Source organism: Capsicum annuum, chromosome 8 (assembly GCF_002878395.1).
Source record: "Capsicum annuum cultivar UCD-10X-F1 chromosome 8, UCD10Xv1.1, whole genome shotgun sequence".
NCBI classification, from domain to species: Eukaryota; Viridiplantae; Streptophyta; class Magnoliopsida; order Solanales; family Solanaceae; genus Capsicum; species Capsicum annuum.
The window spans coordinates 128230067-128252555 of record NC_061118.1 but is presented as its reverse complement, the minus strand read 5'-3'; the positions used below and the strand labels follow the sequence as shown (position 1 = coordinate 128252555).

The window sequence follows — 22489 nt, the reverse complement described above, 5'->3', positions numbered from 1 at the left end:
TTAAGAGCACTAACAAAGAAATATCGATTTCTTCGACGGGGAAAAATTCAATTGGGGTTGTTAATATTTGGCAACCTGAAATTTACGTCGACGACCATCTCACCATTCATGGAATCGACGGTGCATTAGATCCCACATCAGCAAAAGAATGCTCTGTTCTAGAAGTTCAGACAACTTCAATTATTCAGTCTCCAGACCATCGTTCCTTTCTTGATCACGCAATTAGAGCATTAAGGAGAAGACAATTTACTGTTGCTGCGATGGCGTTGGCTATCACTTGGCTGGAGCTGTTAAGTTTGAGTTCGGTTTTCATTTTGTGCCTTCTGATATGGCTTTGTTTGCAAACCCTGATGGTTTTCGTTATGATTACCGTCACCATGTTGTTCCTAAACGGTACTGTTTTAGGAATCTTGCTAGAAATGGTAAGGGTGCTGCAGTGGTTTTCGAGACTCTTTCTCCGAAGAAGAAATTGGTTGTGAATTACATTGACGAATTTGTTACTATTAATGGTGTTAGGGTTAATAGTATAGAGGTTTATCGGAATCGGTAGATTGTTGTATTTTCTATGTCAATGTCGTCAGATGATGCCGGTATTTTCTCGATTCCAGCTGCTTTGTACCTTCTCCGATGATGGCGACTATGGAAATCCGTTATCCGGATGAGATTAGTCATTTTAACGTTAGTGTTCAATCTCCTTCGCCGGTGATAATGGACATTCATTATCCTGACGAGAGAATTAATGGTTCTGTTGCTAGTGTCCAGTCTCCATCAATGGAGAAAATGGACGTCCATTATCCAGAGAGAATTAACGATTCTACTACCAGAATTCCATCGCCTTCTACAGATAAAATAGAGATCCGTTATTCCAATGAGAGAATTAACAGTTTTAACGCCAGTGTTCAGTCTCCTGGGCCGGCGACTATGTACATTGAATCACCATCGGAAATGACAATGCAGAGTAATGTGAATGATCCAAAGTGCATGTTTGGAATTTTGGCGGGAATGGAAGGCGGCGATCTACTTTGCCCGGCGATTCGGCACCTACAGGAGAAGGAGGACCTAATTTAAGAACACGTAGCTCATTATGAACCGTTAGATGTAAAGGATCAACTAGCTGAGGATTTGAATCACTCTCCGCCATTGATCTCAAATGTTTTTAATCAGCATCATCAAGATTATATAAACATTGCTGATGATCTCTTCTTTTACTTCTAGATTCTGATTAATATCTTTTTGTGCATAGTAGAGAACCTCTCTCTATTTTTGTTCTGAATACGAAAATTTGTAAGCAGAGGAACAATTGTTGATTACACTTATGAAAGAATTGATTCATTTGTTGGAAACATTATTTCATTTTATTAAAAATCATTTCTCATTTGCTTTGTCCTCTTTTTAAAAAAATGTTCCATTTTTGGTGAACTAATTAAAAAAATCATGAAAAGTGATAATTTTATCTATTTTTTTCTACTTGTGATGTTTTACTTTTTGAGAGCCAATTTAACTAATTTTTAAAGTTAAATTAGATTAGATTAATTCAATAATTTAAAATTATAATTTAGATATTCAAAAACTAAATAAAAAGTACTATAAATTGCAATTTCTCTCCTATCAATATGATGAAAAACTACATTTTAAAATGTTGGTGAAAGTTGTATTTTGACTCTTAAAAAAAATTATGACAGCCAAAAAGAAACTAGGGAGTAGCCGTACTTGGTATGGTAAATTTTATACAAAGCAATTCAAAAGCTACCGAACATAGTGCACACATTAACTATGCTAGTTTTTATACATGGATAATTCCCTGCCTAATCACTAATACAGAGACTATGAGTGAGTTTATACTGTTTGGCCTGGACAATCAAAAAGGAAATGACCACATCCTCCGGAAGATGAGTAAAATATAGATCAATCTGTATAGTTACAAAATATGGAGAGCTGGAGGGCTTGGCTTACATCATTAAGACGAAATCAGTATCACATATAAAGTCTGCGTACACACTGCACTCCTCAAACCCCACTTGTGAGACTACTTGTGAGAGTACATTAGAGTTAATATTGTTGTTATTGTTATACAAATGCATACATATATCAACAGGAATGGCTAACATTTCTTCAAAGATTTTTACGAAAAGGCCTGCACGGTTAGATGCTCCGATCAACTGCTGCTGCAAGAGCCATGAAAATGGCAATATCCTCCATACAGGTTGTTATTTAAAATATTTTCGGGTTCAAGAATCTTTATATACATGCAACAATAACTTGAACACAAGTTCAAGTCTAAGACTAGAACACTTATAAAGTTCCTTAATAGCTTCAACACAAGATTATAAATAGTCTATCCAAGAAGTATGTTAACTTTCAGAAATGAGATGAAACAGAATTTTAAGGCCAAGTCCCCCGACTTCACGGAGTGTCCTTAAAAAATAATTTCCCTCACAGTACCCGAGGTTATGGAATCTTCCTCCCAGGATAAAATTTTCAAACAAACCAACCGTAGCGGTACCTCAAACAATTGGAATCTCTTTGAACTCACTCAACGATTTGATTGATCACACAAAATATTTTTGAAGATAAGAAGAGTTTGTACATTCAAAAAAATTCTTACCAAAACCTGTGGATGAAAGAAGGTTTTTATAGCCATTAGGTGCCTCTTCTGAAAGGTGGTAATGGTTCACTTAATAGGTGTAACCTTTCTAGAAAATCATGTTTATTTGTCCAAAGAATGCATCTTTTTCGAGCAGGCATACCATTTCATGAATCAGTGTATCATTTCGTTAACAGGTTTCATCCTTCTGAAGCATCAATTCTCTTCTGCACTGCATTTCAAAATAGTGTTTCCGCCACTACATGCATGCATATAAATGGAGGATAAAAAACATAGAAAAAAATTATTTTATTTTTTCCTTTGGTATTTTCGGATTAAATTTCTGTTAAATAAAATTTATCCAAAAAGATAAATTTCATCGATCGATCATTTGCCAAATCCAAATCCGAAGCCAAAGCCGAGCCGAACGAGCGGCGGCGACGATGGCGCGAGGCACCACCTTGTTCTTTCCTCGCTATCTATGTGGAGTAAATGCTTCTTATTATAAACACTTCAAAGTTTTCTTCTCCCATCAATGTGGTAGAATTAGTGAACTTTCCCTTAAAAGAATACACTTTCCATTTTGGTGTCTCTCTTTTCCTCCACTATTTTTTCCTCCATTTTTCATTCACACTTTTTATACATATTGAACCTAACAATCCCCCACATGAATAGGGAATGGCTACTTTTTCATAAATTTTTACGAACAAGTATGTGATCATCAAGGAAAGACTGATTGCATCTGGATAAGTGGGTTTCCCTTTGAACTTTTCATAGTGAACATGCATCGAATGCACTCGGTCAATTGGTAGACTTGATATATTTGAACCATTGAGCTTTAATGTACACCTAGACAACACATGTCACATAACCAGCCTTTTACCATTTATGGTTCTCATGGTTTTGTTCTTTTCAGCCATGAACACGTCCTGGTTTCATGTGAGCTTAGAGAATACGACTTTATGAACATTCTCCTTGAAGCAACTTTCACTTCACCCTCACATAGGTGATTTCCAAACGTTCAATCCTATAGATTAAACTATTTGGTCAAATCTTCCAAATTTAGATGATCATTAAAAAACTTCACACCATAAGTCTTATCCTCGTTTACTAAACATTGTCTATATCGTGAGAATGGGTTGGATATTTGACAATGTTGAACCTATCAGACACAACTTTATTTGATCTCCTTGAACCTAGCTCTTGGGATCTCCAGTCTGCTAGGTATAGTTATCGCCATGCTGACTTGTCCTAGGCCTTAAACTCATTCCCTTGGATGTTCTCTCAACTCCTTCTCTAGATAGACCTTTTGTAAGTGGATCCGACACATTATCCTTTGACTTCACATAGTCAATAGTGATAATTCCACTAGAGAGAAGTTCTCAAACGGTATTATCTCTTCATTTTATGTGGTGAGATTTACCGTTGTACATTGCCGCTTGGCTATCACAGTGTATACATACTGGTGGCATTGGTTTGGGCCAGTAAGGAATATCTTTCAAGAAATTTCGGAGCCATTCTACTTCTTCACCGACTTTATCCAATGCGATAAATTTAGATTCCATTATAGAGCGAGTAATACAAGTTTGTTTGGATGATTTCGAAAAGAACACTCCTCCACCGATAATAAATACATATCCACTCATGAATTTTACTTCATTCGATCCGGTGCTCAAATTTACATCACTATATCCTTGAAGTACCATGGGATATTTATTATAATGCAAAGCATAGTCTTGAGTGTATTTAAGATACCCCAAAAATCTTTTCATTGCCATCCAATGAATTTTGTTACGATTACTCGTCTACCGACTCAACTTACTTATAGAGCATACTACGTCTGGTCGTGTACAGTTCATTATATATATTAACCATCCCAATACTCTTGCGTACTCTAATTGTGAGTCACGTTCACCTTCATTCTATCAAAGTGTAAAGCTCACGTCTAATAATTGGCAATACCAAATTTCATATACTTGAATTTGTCAAGTACCTTTTCAATGTAATGAGACTGTGACAATGCCAACCCTTATGGAGTTCTATGGTTCTTATCTCTAAGAGCACATCCATAAATCCAAGGTCTTTCATATCAAACTTGCTGTAGAGCATTCGTTTCGTTGCATTTATGTCTAAAATGTCTCTATTGATGATCAACATATCATCTACATACAAACACACAATGATTTGGTGATTTGGAGTGTTTTTAATATAAACACATTTATCATATTCATTAATTTTGAATCCATTTGCCAATATGATTTGGTCAAACTTTGCATGCCATTGCTTAGGTGGTTGTTTTAGTCCATAAAGTGACTTAAAAAATTTACACACCTTATTTTCTTTTCCTGGAACCACAAAACCCTCAGGCTGTTCCATGTAAATTTCTTCTTCCAATTCTCCATTTAGGAATGCAGTTTTCATATTCATTTGATAAATTTCAAGATCATATACCACCACTAAGGCAATTAATATTCGAATCGACATTATCCTTATTACCGACAAGTATGTATCAAAGTAATCAAGGGCTTCTTTTTGTTTGAAGCCTTTTACTACAAGTCTTGCCTTGTATTTGTCAATAGTATCATCTGCTTTGATTTTTCTTTTGTAGATCCATTAGATCTTAAAGGTTTGTTTCCTGGAGGAAGATCAACCAACTCCCACGTATGGTTGTTAAAGATTGAATCAATCTCACTATCGAATGCCTCTTTCCGAAAGGATGAATCCAAAGACACCATAGCTTTTTTAAATGTTTGAGGCTCATTTTCTAAGAGAAATATTACAAAATCCAATCCGAACGAAGATGATGTTCTTTAACATGTACTACTTCTTGGATTCTCATCATGATGTACATTCTCACTTGGTTTATCTCGAGGTTGTTTAGGCCCTCGACTAGACTGATCATGTCTAGTTTTTATGGATAAATATTTTCAAAGAATTCAGCGTTATCTGATTCAATTACCGTATTTTCATTAATATCCGGATGTTCAGATTTATGAACCAAAAATCGACATGCTTTACTACTTTTAGCATATCCTATGAATACGCAGTCCACCGTTTTAGGTCCTATCTTAACCCTTTTAGGCATCCGAACTTGGACCTTTGCTAGACACCCACACACTTTGAAATATTTCAAGTTGGGTTTCCTTTCTTTCCATTTCTCATAAGGAATTGATTTTATCTTACTATGGGGAACTCTATTAAGTATTCGGTTGGCTATAAAGATAGCCTTCCCCATAAGCTATGCGGTAAACCTGAACTTATAAGTAAGGAATTCATCATTTTCTTCAAAGTTTGATTTTTCCTTTCCACAATTCCATTAGATTGAGGTGAATATGGGGCCATAGTTTGATGGACAATTTCATTAAATACACATATTTCGACGTAAGGAGATTCATATTCTCCTCCCCTATTACTTTTTATCATTTTAATCTTTTTCTCTAACTGATTTTCAACTTCAGTTTTATATTTCCTAAACGTCTCTATTGCTTTATCCTTACTGTTTAGCAAATAAACATAACAATATCTAGTACAATCGTTGATAAAAGTTATCAAATACTTTTTCTCACCATGTGATGGTGTTGACTTCATATCACAAATGTCCGTGTGTATTAAGTTTAAGGAATTGGAATTCCTTTCAATGGACTTATAAGCTTGCTTTGCATACTTTGATTCCACACACGTTTGACACTTTGATTTATTGCACTCAAAGTTTGGCAAAACATCTAAGTTAATCAGTTTTCATAATTTTTTGTAATTAACATGGCCTAAATGTTCATGTCACAAATCATAAGACTCAATCAAGTAAGAAGAAATTGGACTTTTATTGATTTCAACATTCATTACATTTATTTTAAATAGGCCCTCATTGAGGTAGCCTTTTTCTACATACACTTCTCCTTTACTAAGTACAATTTTTTCGAAAAAAATACACATTTGAATTCGTTTTTGTCTAGAAGTGAAACTGAAATCAAGTTCTTCCATAACTCTGGAACATACAGGACATTGTTAAGTGTCAACATTTTGCCAAAATTCATCTTCAAGCACACTTTTCCAGTTTCTTCTACTTTTGTAGTAGCGGAGTTTGCCATGTAAATCTTTTCTTATACTTGAGTCAGAGCGAACGTCGAAAACAACTCCTTGTTAGAAAAAACATGGTGTATGACACCAGAATCCATCCACCATTGGCGAGGATTTTCCACTAAGTTTCATTCGAAAAGCATAGCACACAGATCATCCGTTTCTTTCTTAGACTCAGCCAAATTTGCTTAGTCTTTTTTCTTCCCTTTCTTCGGGGTAAGACAATCTATACAGATGTGGATAATATTTCCCTTGAATTTATTCTTGGGTTGATTGCTTTCATTTCCAGCTTTCTTTTGCTTTTTAGAGTTGTTTTGATCATCTTCTACAATGTTTGCTCCATTCATTTCAGAATTGCCTCTTGACCTTTTTTCCACAGCCTTATTATCTTCTTTAATGCGTAGTCATACAATCAAATCTTCAACTGACATCTCCTTACGTTTGTGTTTCAAATAGTTCTTAAAGTCTTTCCACAAAGGTGGTAGCTTTTTTATTATTGTTGCTACTTGAAATACTCCATTCACAATCAAACCTTTCACTAGGAGATCATGGATGATCACTTGCAGTTCCTGTACTTAGGAAACAACAGACTTGTTATCTACCATTTTGTACTCCAGGAATCGTGCAACAAAGAACTTTTTAGTTTCGGCATCCTCCTTCTTGTACTTTTGTTCTAGTGCTCCCCATAACTCTTTTGCAGTCTTGGTTCCGCTATAGACATTGTAAAGGTTATCTTAGAGACCATTCAAGATATAATTCCTGCAAAGGAAATCTGAGTGTTTCCAAGTCTCTACAATCACGAAGTATTCTTTTTCAGGGATTCCTTTGGGTACCTCCGAAGCTTCCTCAACCGTGAACCTTTGAAGATAGAGAGTTGTGAGGTAGAAGAACATTTTCTGCTGCTATCTCTTAAAGTCAATACCCGCGAACTTTTTGGGTTTCTCCACTGGTGCTATATCTTGCGGAGCATTAGTACGACTCGTCATGGAAATACTAGTTGCCTCCATAGTCGTTCCAGCATAATGCATTTGACTATCGGTCGTCATTTTCCTATCACCACGAGACAATACCTTTAGTATATCGAAATACTTATTAAAAAGTTGTAGCAACTTTAAACACTTCTTGTTTCTAGTTAAACGATGAAGTTTTTATGACTTCCAATCGTAAACCGAGTAATCTTTAACTTGTGATGAAGATTTTATGTCTTCAAATCACTAGTTAAGTTCAAACGAAGTAGAAATCTTAAAGCTTTAATCTCCAAAAACAAGCTATACAGATTCCAAAAATGTATTATTCCTTAAGATTGTTATTTAAAATATTTTTGGGTACAAGAATCTGTATATACATGCAACAATAACTTCAACACAAGTTCAAGTCAAAGACTAGAATACTTACGAAGTTCCTTAACACCTTTAACACAAGATTATAAATAATCTATCCAAGAATTATGTTAACTTTCAGAAATGAGATGAAACAAAATTTTAAGGCCAAGTCCCTCGACTTCACGGAGTGTCCTTAAGGAATAATTCCCCTCACTGTACCCAAGGTTATGGAATCTTCCTCCCAGGATAAAATGGCCAAATAAATCAACTATACCGTTACCTCAAACACTTGGAATCTCTTTGAACTCACTCAACGATTTGATTGATCAAACAAAATATTTTTGAAGACAAGAAGAGTTTTTATATTTAGAAAAATTCGTACCAGAACCTGTGTATGAAAGAAACTTTTCATAGCCATCAGATACCACTTCTGAAAGGTGGCAATGGTTTACGTAAAATGTGTAACCATTCTGGAAAATCATCTCTGTTCGTCCAAAGAATGCGTCTTTTCCGAACAGGCATACCATTTCATGAATCAGTGTGTCATTTTGATAAAGGGTTGCATCCCTTCTGAAGCATCAATTTGCTTCTACACTGCATTTCAAAATAGTGTTTCCGCCACTGCATGCATGCATATAAATGGAAGATCAAAAACACAGAAAAAATTCATTGCATTTTTTCCCTTTGGTAATTTTGGATTAAATTTATCCAAAAAGACAGATCTCATCGATCTATCATTGGCTGAATTCGAATTCGAATACGAATCGAGCGAGTGACGACGATGACGACGGCATGAGGCACCACCTTTTTCTTGCCTCACTATCCATGTAGAGTAAGTTCTTCTTATTATAGATACTTCAAAGTTCTCTTTTCCCAGCAATATGGGAAAATTAGTGAACTTTCCCTTAAAAGAGTACACTTTCCATTTTGGTGTCTCTCTTTCTCTCAACTATTTTTTCCTTCATTTTCCATTAACATTTTTAATACTTATTGAACCCAAAATAGGTTACATGTCACATGGAAAGTTTCACAAGGGGCTTGCTGTATTTCCCTTCCCCTTGCACTTGACAACTCATGACAAACCCGCATGCTGCAGGACTTAGTGTCGCAAAGTCTCCTCTGCCTCTTGGACTACACAATGGACTCGATGCTGCTCGAACCTGTCTATCCGTGTCTATGTAGAACTCCCCACCCTTCTCAGCGCTGATCAAGATCTCAGACATAAGATGATCCCTACATTCCTAACTCTCAGATAGTAGATGAAAGCGATAACAAATGGAGTGTCTAATCCCACGTTCATGCCATGCTTCAAGCTTTCCACATGGCTACCAGCTTTTAGGCCTGCAAACATCAGAACAAACAATCAACCAAGCTCCCGGGTTAGATCTAGCCACCCAATCACGACCTGTTGATCGCACAAAAGGAGTCGTTATGAAGGCTTCTACAACAGCAGAGCCAGAGAGACCATGTATCTTCACCTTCCATCCTTTCCTCTCTTTTTTCCAATGTCGAGTTCAGAGCCATGAAAAGAGCTGGACCAAAGGTGACTCAATGAGTCTCGTGGAGATGCCCTGCATGTTCAAGGTAGTAAAAGATATTTAAATAGGACCAAAATCATCTTTGGCAAAAGAAATGATATAGGAAACAAGAGATATGGGAGATTAAAGATGAAGCAACTCAAGTGTAAAACCTGAAGAAAGAAATGTTTGTCTCAACATTTATAGTCCTCATCAATGTCTTAAAACATAAACAGAAAAGATTCATCCATCTATAAGAGAGCAAAAATAGTACCGGCTAAATCTGCAACTAAAAATAGGTTGCATGATAGTTTCGTGAAGCTGAACAATTTGAGGACTTAGTTTCGTCTTATCTTCAAACTGGAAAATATATCTTGGATCAGGATCTAGCTTCACTTTCAAATGAAGCTCTACTCCAGTGTTTTTGTTTACCCACTTGTTCTTGCCAATGTGTATCCAGCCATTGAACAGAATGACTGGCTTTTCCATCACCCCACTCAGGACATACTTCTAACTTAAATGTCCCAATCTGCTGCCTTTTAACACCAACACCACAGTGAGTTCCATTGTGTCATGTGAAAACAACTATCTCTAAACATGCATGATGCTTTAATAAACAGCCAGGTTCCAGTAACGCATTCAAATCAGATTTTTGAAGATAAAAACTGGAGGTGATATTGTCAGTATCTGGAGTAGTTTCAGGAGAAGATACCAATGGAATTATTGTTGTTGCACAGGGAAACCTCGAAGATGGGATCTCACACACACAAGGAAAAGATAACGCACTTCGCCCCAATTTTGCACCATTTAAAGATGTTCCAGGAACTCTCAACCCCAGTGACCCTATTGAGAGCCTAATGATGGCCTGAGGATTCATTTTGGTTAAAAGACCACCATTTGTTATATAAGCTTTTATCCCACAGTTCACAAAATCCTGTCACATTAACAACAGTAATCAGGGTATGTTCGGAACATGCATCAAATGATAAATCACATTGACAGAGTGAATAAGCTCATTTTATATTGTTTTCCTACAACTTTACTCTGGAATTCTAGGCTTTCATGTTAATATTGGTCGAATAATAAAGAGAAGGACGTACATAAATCTTTCTGTAAGGCCTACCACGTGCAATAGTTACATACTTGAGATGAAGAATTTCTATAAGCTTTGAGGTAAGCTGAAGTTGCACGACTGATACAAAATAAATATATGGAAAAATTAACATGCTTCAAATTGGCACATATGTTTTAAAGTTATAAGTTGGTCTTCTTATAAGATAAGAAATATAGTAGATAATAGATAAAAGGACAAGGAATACCAGTAATATTTCGTTACATTATCTATACAAATAACACAACAAATTATTCTTGAAACCAGCCAAAACTTTTGATAATTTGAAACGAGAAGTTTCTAGATTATTGCATATGCAGATATGCTGTAATTTTGACTTGAATATTGTCCTGCTATCAGCTATAACTGACTTTCAGCTTTAATAGGTGCATTCTCCCATGACAAATGAAAAGATGAACATGTAAATGAACAATCCCAACCTTCTATCTATTAACGGATCTGGGAAGATTAACTGTTATGGTTCCTATGTCAATACTCTTTTCTTTTTTGGCTAATTTGCAATTTCAACTAGAAGTAAATTGTAGAAGGAAAATAGGGTATTTCTCCTGGAGAAAAATTCAAGAAGAAATTGATAGTGAACACCTTTAAGAACTAGATAAATAGAATATCAATATATCCTAAAAACAGATGCAGCAAAAATATTTAAGATTAAATTTCAAATATAAGAGAATGAACAAAATAGCTAATTAAATTTCAACCTAAAGATTATGTTTTTACAAAAAAAAAAATTTATAACCAGATGGAGAATGGACTAGAAATAATCTAGTAAATACTGTAACCAAGAGGTGAAACTGCTTCGAAAGAAGGATAATCCCTTCCTTTCGATGGACTCAGCTGTGTAATTCATATTTCTTCAGTGAAATGTCACTACACCTTTATATAATGCAACACCATATTTTTTGTGCACATTATACCATTACACGGAATACAGTAGTAGCCCGACATGCAAGTCTCTCCCACTCTATTTTTTTCCTCAAATCTATGCAAGTCAAACTAGATCACTTTTTTTGAAACTAGAATGAACACTCAATGTAAATTCTCAACGTCATAAGCAGTACCACTGCCTGCTCACTCAAATCCCTACAACAACAACAACAACAATGTACCCAATGTATTCCCACATAGTGGGGTCTAGGGAGGGTAAAGTGTACACAGATCATACCACTACCTCAGATGAAGTAGAAAAGCTGTTTTCAATAGACCCCCGGCTTAGGACCGATAGCAGTATAACAAACACCAAACCAAACATAAATGCATATAAACTAGTACAATCTGCAAAATAAACTAACATCACTTGCCATAAGATAATACTACAGCCATGAGATAAAACTAAAAACTAGCTATCCAAAACCATACACGACACTTAACAGCACAAACAAGAAACTTCAGACACAAATAAAGAACGCTCCCCTATTTTTACCGACGTACTCTCTCCCCTTAACCCTCTACCCTAATTCGTGTCCTTCACACCTTCCTATTAAGGGTCATGTCCTCCATAAGTTGTAATTGCTCCATATTATGCCTAATTACCTCTCTCCAATATTTTTTCAGTCTACCTCTACCCCACCTAAAACCATCCATATCCAGTGTCTCACACCTCCGTATTTGAGCATTAGAGCCCCTCTTCATCACATGCCCGAACCAACATAACCTTACTTCTCGTATCTTATCCTCCACCGAGGCCACTCCCACCTTCTCCCAAATAATCTTATTCCTTACCCTATCTTTCCTAGTATGGCCACACATCCATCGCAATATCCTTATCTCCGCCACCTTTAACTTTTGGATGTGGGAGTTCTTAACTGGCCAACACTCCGCTCCATACAACATAACCGGCCGGACCACCACTCCGTAGAACTTTCTTTTAAGCTTTGGGGGTACCTTCCTATCACATAAAACTCCTGAAGTGATCCTCCATTTCAACTACCCTACCCCAATACGATGCATCACATCCTCTTCAATCTCATCATTGCCCTGAATCATAGACCCTAGATACTTGAAAATCTCCCTCTTCTGGATGGCCTGAGAGTCCAACTTCACAACCACATCAGCCTCCTACGACATATCACTAAACTTACACTCCAAGTACTCTGTCTTGGTCCTGCTCAACCGAAACCCTTTAGACTCAAGGGTTTGTTTCTAAAGCTCCAACTTATCATTAAATCCTCCCCGAATCTCGTTAATCAGTACCACATTATCAGCAAATAATATACACCATGGAACCTCCCCTTGAATATGTATCATCAAAAATCCATTACCAAGACAAATAAAAAAGGGCTCAGAGTCTATCCCTGATGCAACCCTATCAAAATCAGAAAGTGCTTCGAATCTCTGCCTACCGTCCTCACCCGAGTCTTCGTGCCATCATACATGTCCTGAATCAATCTAGTATATGCCACAGGCACCCCTCTAGCCTCCAAAAAGCTCCACAAAATCTCAATGAGAACTCTATCATATGCCTTCTCGAGATTAATAAACACAATATTCAAGTTTTTCTTCCTCTCCCGAAACTGTTTCACTAATCTCCTCACAAGGTGAATGGCCAAAGTAGTCGAACGACCTGGCATAAAACTGAACTGATTCTCAGAGATAGTCACGCTCCTTCTCAGCCTCGACTCTACCACCTTTTTTCAAACCTTTATAGTACGACTCAACAACTTAAGACCTCTATAGTTGTTCAACTCTGGATGTCTCCCTTGTTCTTATACAATAAAATCATTATACTCCATCTCCATGCTTTAGGTATCTTTGCCACCCTAAAAATAATGTTAAAAAACCTTGTCAACTACTCCAAACCTGCCTCGCCAGTGTAATTCCAAAAATCCATTGGAATCTCATTTGGCCTCGTCGTTCTCTCTGATGCATCCTACGAATATACCCCTTGACCTCCTCAACCTTGATACGCCTACAATAACCATAGTCGTGATACTCCTTAGATTTTTATAAGTCCCCCAATACGAAACCTTTGTCCCCCTTGTCATTCAAAAGTTTGAGAAAATAGGACACCACCTCTTCCTAATGAGGGCATCCTCAACCAACACAGTACCATCCTCTCCTTTGATGCACATCACTTGGTCAAGGTCACGATCCCTCCGCTCCCTAGCCTTGGAAAGCCTATACAACTTTTTATCCCCGCCTTTCTCCTCTAAAGCCGCATACAAGCTCTAAAAAGTTGTTATCTTAGCCATAGTAACTGCTAACTTAGCCTCTCTCTTAGCTACCTTATATTCCTCTTTATTTGTCCATCTCTCCTCATTATCCCTATTCTCAACTAACTTAGTCTACACCATCTTTTTTTTCACCTCTTCGTTTCACCATCAGTCCCCTCGGTGTTTGCCAGATCGACCTCTCGAGATACCTAACACCTCTCTAGCGGTCTCCCTAATGCAATTGGCAGTCGTCTCCCATATACTATCCACATCCTCTCTACTCTCCCAAGCCCCTTTGCTCCTCAACTTCTCCTCCATCTCTAAAGCACTAGCCAGAGGTAAGTTTTTCCACTTAATCCTAGGCCGAGCCTCCACACTTCTCTTCTTTCTGCCTTTATTGACTACCAAGTTCATGACCAACAACCTATGTTGAGTCAAAATATTCTCTCTAGGTAAGACTTTACAATCTTTACATAAAGCTCTATCACCCTTCTTAAGGAGAAAAAAGTCTATCTGAGTCTTGGATACTGAACTACGAAATGAATAAGGTGATCCTCCTTATTCGGACAGCTTGAATTCGCTATCCACAACCCAAAATCCCTAGGAAAATCCAAAAGAGGAGCTCTTCTTTCATTCCTCTCCCAAAACTGCAACCACCATGCACATCATCATAACCTCTCGGAAAAGACCCAATATGACCATTAAAGTTTCCTCCCACAAAAAGCTTCTCAGTGCTCGAGACGCCCCTCACCACCTCAGCCAACATCTCCCAAAAGCCCTTCTTCTCCTTCTCATCCAAACCTATTTGCAGAGCGTAAGCAATAATAACATTCACCGAAGACCCTCCCAAAATAAACTTAATAGACATCGACCTATCACTGACGCTCTTAACCTCTACCACCTACTCCTTAAGTTCTTCATGTACTAAGATACCTACCCCATTTCTATGTCTCATGCTACCCAAGTACCAAAACTTATATCCATCTACATCTCTCACCTTAGTGCCTACCCGTTTAGTTTCCTGGACACATGCTATACTAGCGCTTCTCTTTCTAAGAATCTTCACCAGCTCTATAGACTTACCTTGAAGAGTCCCTATATTCCAGGACCCAATCCTCAACCTAGAAGAACCTTTATACCACATAGCCCTACTATCCCTAGCCCCCAACCCTCAACTTAAACCTAGACCCGACCCCAGCCCCGACCCCAACCTATGACATGACCCTAATCCGCCATCTATCACCCTAGCCACCACTCAACAGGATATGATATAAGAAATGAAGAAAAGAGGATGAAAAAAAACGACAAGCAAAGGAGTACGACTAAAAATAGCTAAATCAGCAAACAGAACCACAATGCTTGAAAGCAGTATTAGAACCACCTCTACCCACCAACACATATTAGAAACTTCTCTTACGTCAAGGAAATTTCACAACATATACATAGATATAAGAAATTAATCTATCTTAGCTTATTTTTGTACAGTATAATTTTCCATCGAAGGGAGAAGGAGACTCAATTAAATCCCTTTTCAATAGGCGGTCCCACGACAGCTTGAGGAGAGCAGCCAAGAATGAAACGACAAAAAGAAAACCTTATAATCAATAATAACATCAGTATACCCAGTATACTCCCACCAAATGGGGTTTGGGAAGGGTATCGAGAGGGTAAGTGTATCTAATCCATACCACTACCTCAGAGATGAGATGAAGAGGTTGTTTCCGATAGACCCCCGGTTCAAAATAAAATAGTCTAGAAAAGAAATAGTAAGGGGACAAGAAACAACTTTTAATTACCACACCCAATAATAACATAAACCTTATAATCAAGAAAGACTAAAGTACCAATGTGACAATACCTTATGCAAAATGGCCACTTCTTGAAGTTATCAAGTAAGAGCCGTAAAACTAAGTTTCGTAATTCATGCACTACTCTGTTTTTATTTCCTCGTTATTTTATCTTCTTCACCAAAACTAAGGTAGAACCATTGGTGAATCTGAGGTATGTTGCATTAGTTTGCGCCATCACATAGAATAATTAAAAGGGTAAAATAAAGCTTATGTTGAGTTATAATTCTTATACTCAAACACTTTGTATGTACTTCATCATAATAAACAATGGTACTAGCTATCAATCAAGTTTATATCACTATCCAGTTTACCCTAAAAACTCCAAGTTATCCACTTTTGACAAAATGGTCCAAGTTTATGTCCTTGAATAACTCCATTATTTTCCCACCTATACATAATGAACCACATTTAGTATATTATTTGAGACACAAAACACACAAAATGTTCTGAATTTAAAGAACTTCTCAATTTAGCAAGTCTAAATTTTCCAAAAGTGACTATACCTTCTCAAGGAAATTTCCACTAGAATTAGCTATCCGCTAAACACACATTCCATATACAAAAATCCCATTACTTTTCATAGTTCTGTTATGTTCTTCAAGTTACAACAACAACATACTCAACGTAATTTCGCAAGTAGAGTCTAGGAAAGGTAGTGCACATGCAGGCTTATCCCTAATTTGTAAAGGTAGAGAGGTTATTTTCTATAACTATCGACTTGAGTAAGCATGCATATAAAAAATCTAAGTATGTGCTTTACGCTACAATTCTCTTTAAAAGTTCTTTTTTTAAGTCATTAACTATACTTGACATGTTCAAACAACAACTATACAACGTTGACATAAGCCTAGCAATTAAATATCATGATTCATGGGTTAGCTAACTGAGTAATTATTAAATGAAAGAAGAAAAAAAAACATGAAAAAAAAGAACGCCTAACCCAAACCAATATTTTATTTTAACAATTGTGTTGGGCCAGCTTACGTACAATTCCACTATTTCCACAGAATACCTCTCACCACCAATAGCCACTTTTGGAGTTGTAAAACGTAAAATTCTTTAAAATGCCCAAGGAAAACCTGATAACTTTCTCTAATAGAAATTTTCCAACAAAGAGAAATTTCAAATTAAAGACACAATAAACCCAAAATTCAATTATAATAATCCTTAAATAATCTTTTTTTAAAAAGGAAAACCCTACTTCAAGAATATCACGTATAGTGATCATAGATTATGTGAAACGCCATATTTTGTATATATGGATTACTCTTAAGTATAGAAAACACTTTATGAATCAAGAATGAATTAAAAAAAGAAAAGTATAGAAAACACTTTATGTATCAAGAATGAATTAAAAAAAGAAAGAATGAGAGAGAGAGAAATAGGCGGAGAAATTAAAAGAATATTATTGATTTAATGCCTACAATAACAAACAACAAACATTTGTGCCGACATATTTAATTATGATTGCATTATTAATTGTTGAATTAAATTGGAAGGTATTGGTGTTGGTGTAAATATAATATTTATTTAAATTATTATTTAAATTTTATTGTATTGTGTTATTAATTTCATCGTAATGCAATGACAAAATGACTCATTTTATGTAATGATCATTAGTGATTGCGTCGTTATCTTTTTTTCCTTCTCTTTATTTATTATCTAATAATTATACTTTGTCATTTAACTTACCTTTTTATAATAGCTTTATCATGTATTTTACTTTATTTTATAAGCTTGTCCTTAAAATTACTCATGTGTGACATTATATAAAACTGCTCACTTATGACATTTTGTAATGACGAAAAATGAAACAATTTATACAATTTTTAGGCAACTTTCACTTCACCTGGATTTGTTGTGTTCCAACTTTTAACTTCCAATATTGTACTCTTGATCCGTGTCATGGATTGGGATATTCCATAATTTTTTTCGTGGTACGGATTTGACTCCATATATCAATTTTTAGCGTGTCCAGTATTCCATGATTCGGTATTTAATTTCATTCATAAAGATTTTAATCTTTAATTCAAGATTAGCTCGCTTCATATACACTTTCAACCTACAAAATTGACTGATCACATACATTAGTACATGGAAACATTTGAATCAAAATTTATGAGAATATAATCAAATTAATTTTCAATCCAAGCTATAACATGGATACTAAATAACTCTTGGACGTATAAATACGTCCAAGATCACCACCCCATACTTAATGCCTTATTCGTCCCTGAACAACTCTCTTAAACCCATACCACAAGGAGAGCTTCAATATTACCAATTGAACAACATTACTAAAGTTGGCACTACAACGACTAATAGAAATGACATATTCTTATCAAGCAAGCTTTATTCAACACTTTAAAACACATAACCAACCACATTGAAACCTCTCAACCTCAAAAAGTGACTCTATAATAACACATGCAATTTACTCAACTAAGAAATCAAATTGTCACTTATCTTTTATCAATAATGTGCCGTCACAACAAGGGAGTTACCCATATTCACTAACAAGTATACAATTTATCACAGGACTGTGTATAAGAATGAAATTACGTTCACTCTCATAAAGAACTTCACATGCACATATGATGAACCATAAGCTTGACCTTAGTGTACTACTCTACTAATATAAGACCATCTAAGTTTAAGATAAAGTAGAATGTTTTGGATTGTAACGCAGGCTAAGGGACGGGTAGGTACTATTCTTGCCAGAAATAGTGATTATATTTCCTAACCACTTTAATGCATCACGATTTTCTCATTAACCACTTTTCTCGATCAACTATTTCTTCCTATACTCTTCCCATCCATAAACTTTCTTTGTTTTCATATCTCTTTAGGCAAATTTGCATATCACACGTAAGTAGTTCTCACTGTCAAACACTTCTTTTTCTCTTTTTACTCCCTACCATTAGCACCTGAATTTTCAATCACTTGCACCCAGGGCAGACCTACGTTCTATTTTGGGGTGCTCCGGCACCTACTAAACTTGACGCAGAATAGGTATAATTACATAAAAACTATATGAAAATAGGTATAAAATATATAAAAGCATCCACTATAAAAAAAAGTTGGTTGGGTGCATTGGCATTTGGGTTGATCTTAAGGTCCTTCATTGGAAGGAGGTCCTGGGTTCGAACCTCATTAAGGCGATTTTCATTTTAAAATTTTTTAAGAACTCATTATCCTTAAATCCTGGGTCCGCCGCTGCAGTTACACCCTTAATATTCCTTACAAACTTCCCACTCAACCCCTTTCCTTCTTTAATTTCACTCTCTTAAACTCTTATGTTTCAATTAAAGCCCTTAGAAGTTTTGGTTCAATTTAATGGCCAATTGAAATAAAATGAATAAGATTCATACATGACTAACAAAGAATAGGTTAAAGACTCAATAGGAAAAACTAGTATCATTAGTTATGACAAGGTAAAATAGAGGATATAAATATGTGTAATCAAAGTACCTATGTCATCTCCTAATCTCAACAGTTTAAAGAAACAGAGAATTGAAGAAGAGAAGAGTCATCCATCCATCATTGAAAAAAACCCTAGCTATGATTGAAAATAAAATTTACTCCTACAAATGAAAAAAGAATAGCTAATTCAAAGGGCTCCCCTCAAAAAGAATTACAAAGAAAAATCAAAGAAAGGGTGAAGTATGTCTGTACTTAAACAAATTGAAAATATAAAACCAAATAACACTATTATAATATAAAGACCTAGAATTTTTTTAATTAATATTTTTGATTTTTTAAAAAAAAATTATTTTTTATCCAAGTAGCTAAAGAAAATCCTGTAGCACACTTTACCCCAAACAAATCAAAAGATTTTCCACCCTACACTTAAAATCATACTTTGTCCCCACAGTACAATTTAACAACGAAAAATAAAAATATTTTCTAGGGCTTCTAAGCCTAGATAATAGCATCATATCCATCAATGAGTCTGAAAGAATCCACTCTTAGCTTTTTCCATGCAGCTTAGATTAGATCCCAGATACTCAGCCTTCCCTTCAACTATAAAATATCAAAAGAAAACAAAGCCAATGATCATACTTGAGAATGAAAAATTATAAACTATCTTAACTTAGGTTGCCGCCAAAGCAGCGCCTGACTTATTATCGAGGCATGACTCACATCAAAACTATCATCCACAGTCTCTTTGTAAGACCCCCGGGAGTACACTCTGGACTCCATATGGTGCTTACGGTCACAAGTGACCCCAAGCTAACCCATGAGCTGGTACCTACTGTGAGCACTAAAAAAGCTGATAACAAAAGAACATATGCAGAAATTAACTGAATAACGCCATAAGATTTTAAATACTAGGAACATTTCTAAATCATAAGTCTAAAAACAATTATCTGAAAACTGATAAAACAGACAGTCAAGTGTTTGAAGGTCACTAAGATTGATTGAAAAATAAAGAGTTGATGGAATAGGCCCCAACTAACTCCAAATAACTACTGAAGCAAAATACTGAGGTACTAAAATAAGCATAAACAGTCCTCAATATATAAGGAATCACCACGACTGCCGATAGGCTAATCAGGGTAAGTGCAGTTAGGAAACTGTGCATCCAAACCTATGATATAAGACATCATAGTGTTAAAAAAATATATGCAATCAATACTTTTAAAGCACTAGTATGCGAGATGAGGTTAGGCTGAAATGAATAGGCTTATGTGCATGAGATAATGACTGAACGAATAGCATGAGATGACTGAGTTCAAATACATGAAAATTAAAAAATTTGAGAATGCATGACCAAGCATATAACCTAATTCTGAATTAGTCTGTAAACTGACATACTGAGATACTGATAGATGAATAACTGATAACTGTATGCGACGGTCAAATAAAACTAAAATGAGTTTTGAACTGAATACTGGACTAAGACTGTGGGAGGTATCATCTAACCGATATGCCCTAATATAAGCTAATTGGGGTCCAACCTATAACCCCAGTTGGAAGGGTGTTAGTACCTGCCACGAGTATTAACAATGGTTGAGTCACCCTCAATTGACAGATGCTATAGTGAGATATGTGTCACCCTCAACTGGCAAGTAAACACTTCATCATCCCTTAATTGGCAGGTTAATGTCTCTACCCTACACTGGCTACGTAGTTCTGGAACCAAAGAACTGCTACTAAAGGTCACACTTTCTACTGAAAGGTAATCTCCATCTCTGAGTTTACTCGGTGCTAAATCCTACTCCTAATTGAACTAACTCTAATTACTGAACTGATCTAAGTTTGACTGACATGATAACTGACTGAACAGATAGTGCTCATACATATCTAAAACTATTCTGAAAATACTGAGACTAAGTATACAACTAAATTTTGGGTATTCATAACGCCCAGGAGTCAATAGTAATAAAAATATGACCACATGCTAAAGCTTCAAAAACATAATAAGGGATCTTTATTCGCAAACCCAATTATTTAAGCATTTCATCAAACACTTGATATTCATAGACTTGGGCATGGAAATAGTTAAAACATATGATACTAAATAGTTAAAACATATGATACTAACATAATTACAACAACAAAATCATGGGTTAAAGATTAATCATGAGGATATCATCCTTCAAATGTGACAAGGTTTAATTCCAATGAAAACACATGGAAACATAGATTGTAGTCAAAGTTCATAATGGCTTCAAGAAGATAATTCATAATAACATATAAAGATCATAACTTCAAACTTTAAAATGGATTCTTGGGCTCCATGGGTGAAAAGGACCCATGAATGAACATCACACATACCTTAATTGAATAATTCGTGAAGATTCTTGGTGATTTCTTAAAGTTTGAGCTTGAATTTTGAAGAGGCTAGGGTTTATTCTTGAGAGAGGATTGCTTTATTTTGAGAGAATTGTGAATATAATGATCAATTTTGCCTTTTAGGACCCTTAATCCCATGTTATAGACCAATTGGGTAAAGGGAAATGACCCAATTGCCCTTGGAAAAAGTGACTGAAAGCTGAAAATTAAAAGGGCCACAATGGAGCACGCACTGCGGGCTTTGGTCCACTGGACTGGATCCTGCATTACAGCATCTACTACGGGCACCCCTACCAGTTAAATGGGGCACGCGATGCGGGCTTTTCTCGGTGGTGCTACTATTTTGGACTTCCAAACATGCCCTTACGCTCGTCCAAAAATTCTGAAACTCACCCAAGATGTACCTTTGACATCCCTGGTCATGAATCAACATAAAATTAACTTTCTAATATTGGGAAGGTCAAAAATAAAATCATTGAAGTTTAGGAGCTTTAGAAATGACTAAGTCCTAACACTTAGTGAAATTTTCCAAGTCTTTGACCCCTTTAACATAATATGGTAAGCTGAATTGAGCTAGGATCTTACGGGGTCTTACAATATCTCCCCCTTGGGAATATTCATCTATGAATGAGACTGATTAAACTGAGAATGCTAAGAAACTGAGATCACATAATGAATATGTATAACTGAGAACATTACCACATGACTGAGTCTGAAACATGATGAATGACTGAACTAATTCATGAATGCATGCAATAACATGAAATGGATTACTTAGATGAAACTAAGAACTAAAAAGACTCAATCTAGGGAAAATCATTACCTTAAGATGATTCTAAGTTTGTGGAGAAAAGATGAGGGTACTTGTTTCACATATCTGCTTCTGCTTCCCAAGTGGCTCCCTCAATGGACTAATTCTACCAAAGAACTTTGACCAAGGGAACTTCTTTGTTCGTTAGTCTACAAATCTGACGATCTAGGATCTCGACTGGGATTTATTTGTATGAAAGGATATCCTGTACATCTGCACTTTCTAAAGAAGCAACTACTGCTGGGTCA

At 35.9% G+C, this 22489-nt stretch overlaps 1 protein-coding gene and 1 pseudogene across 1 annotated transcript; both read right to left on the bottom strand.

The window, feature by feature from the left end:
* Positions 1 to 2112: 2112 nt before the first annotated feature.
* Positions 2113 to 10377, bottom strand: LOC107879047 (annotated as a pseudogene).
* Positions 10378 to 12555: 2178 nt separating this feature from the next.
* On the bottom strand, positions 12556 to 14195 carry LOC124886640. Its single transcript, XM_047395517.1, has 3 exons — positions 13991 to 14195; positions 12972 to 13192; positions 12556 to 12687 (listed from the first exon to the last, which is right to left on the bottom strand). Exons 1-3 carry the CDS (start codon positions 14193 to 14195, stop codon positions 12556 to 12558), a joined length of 558 nt encoding a protein of 185 aa, XP_047251473.1.
* Positions 14196 to 22489: the final 8294 nt, after the last annotated feature.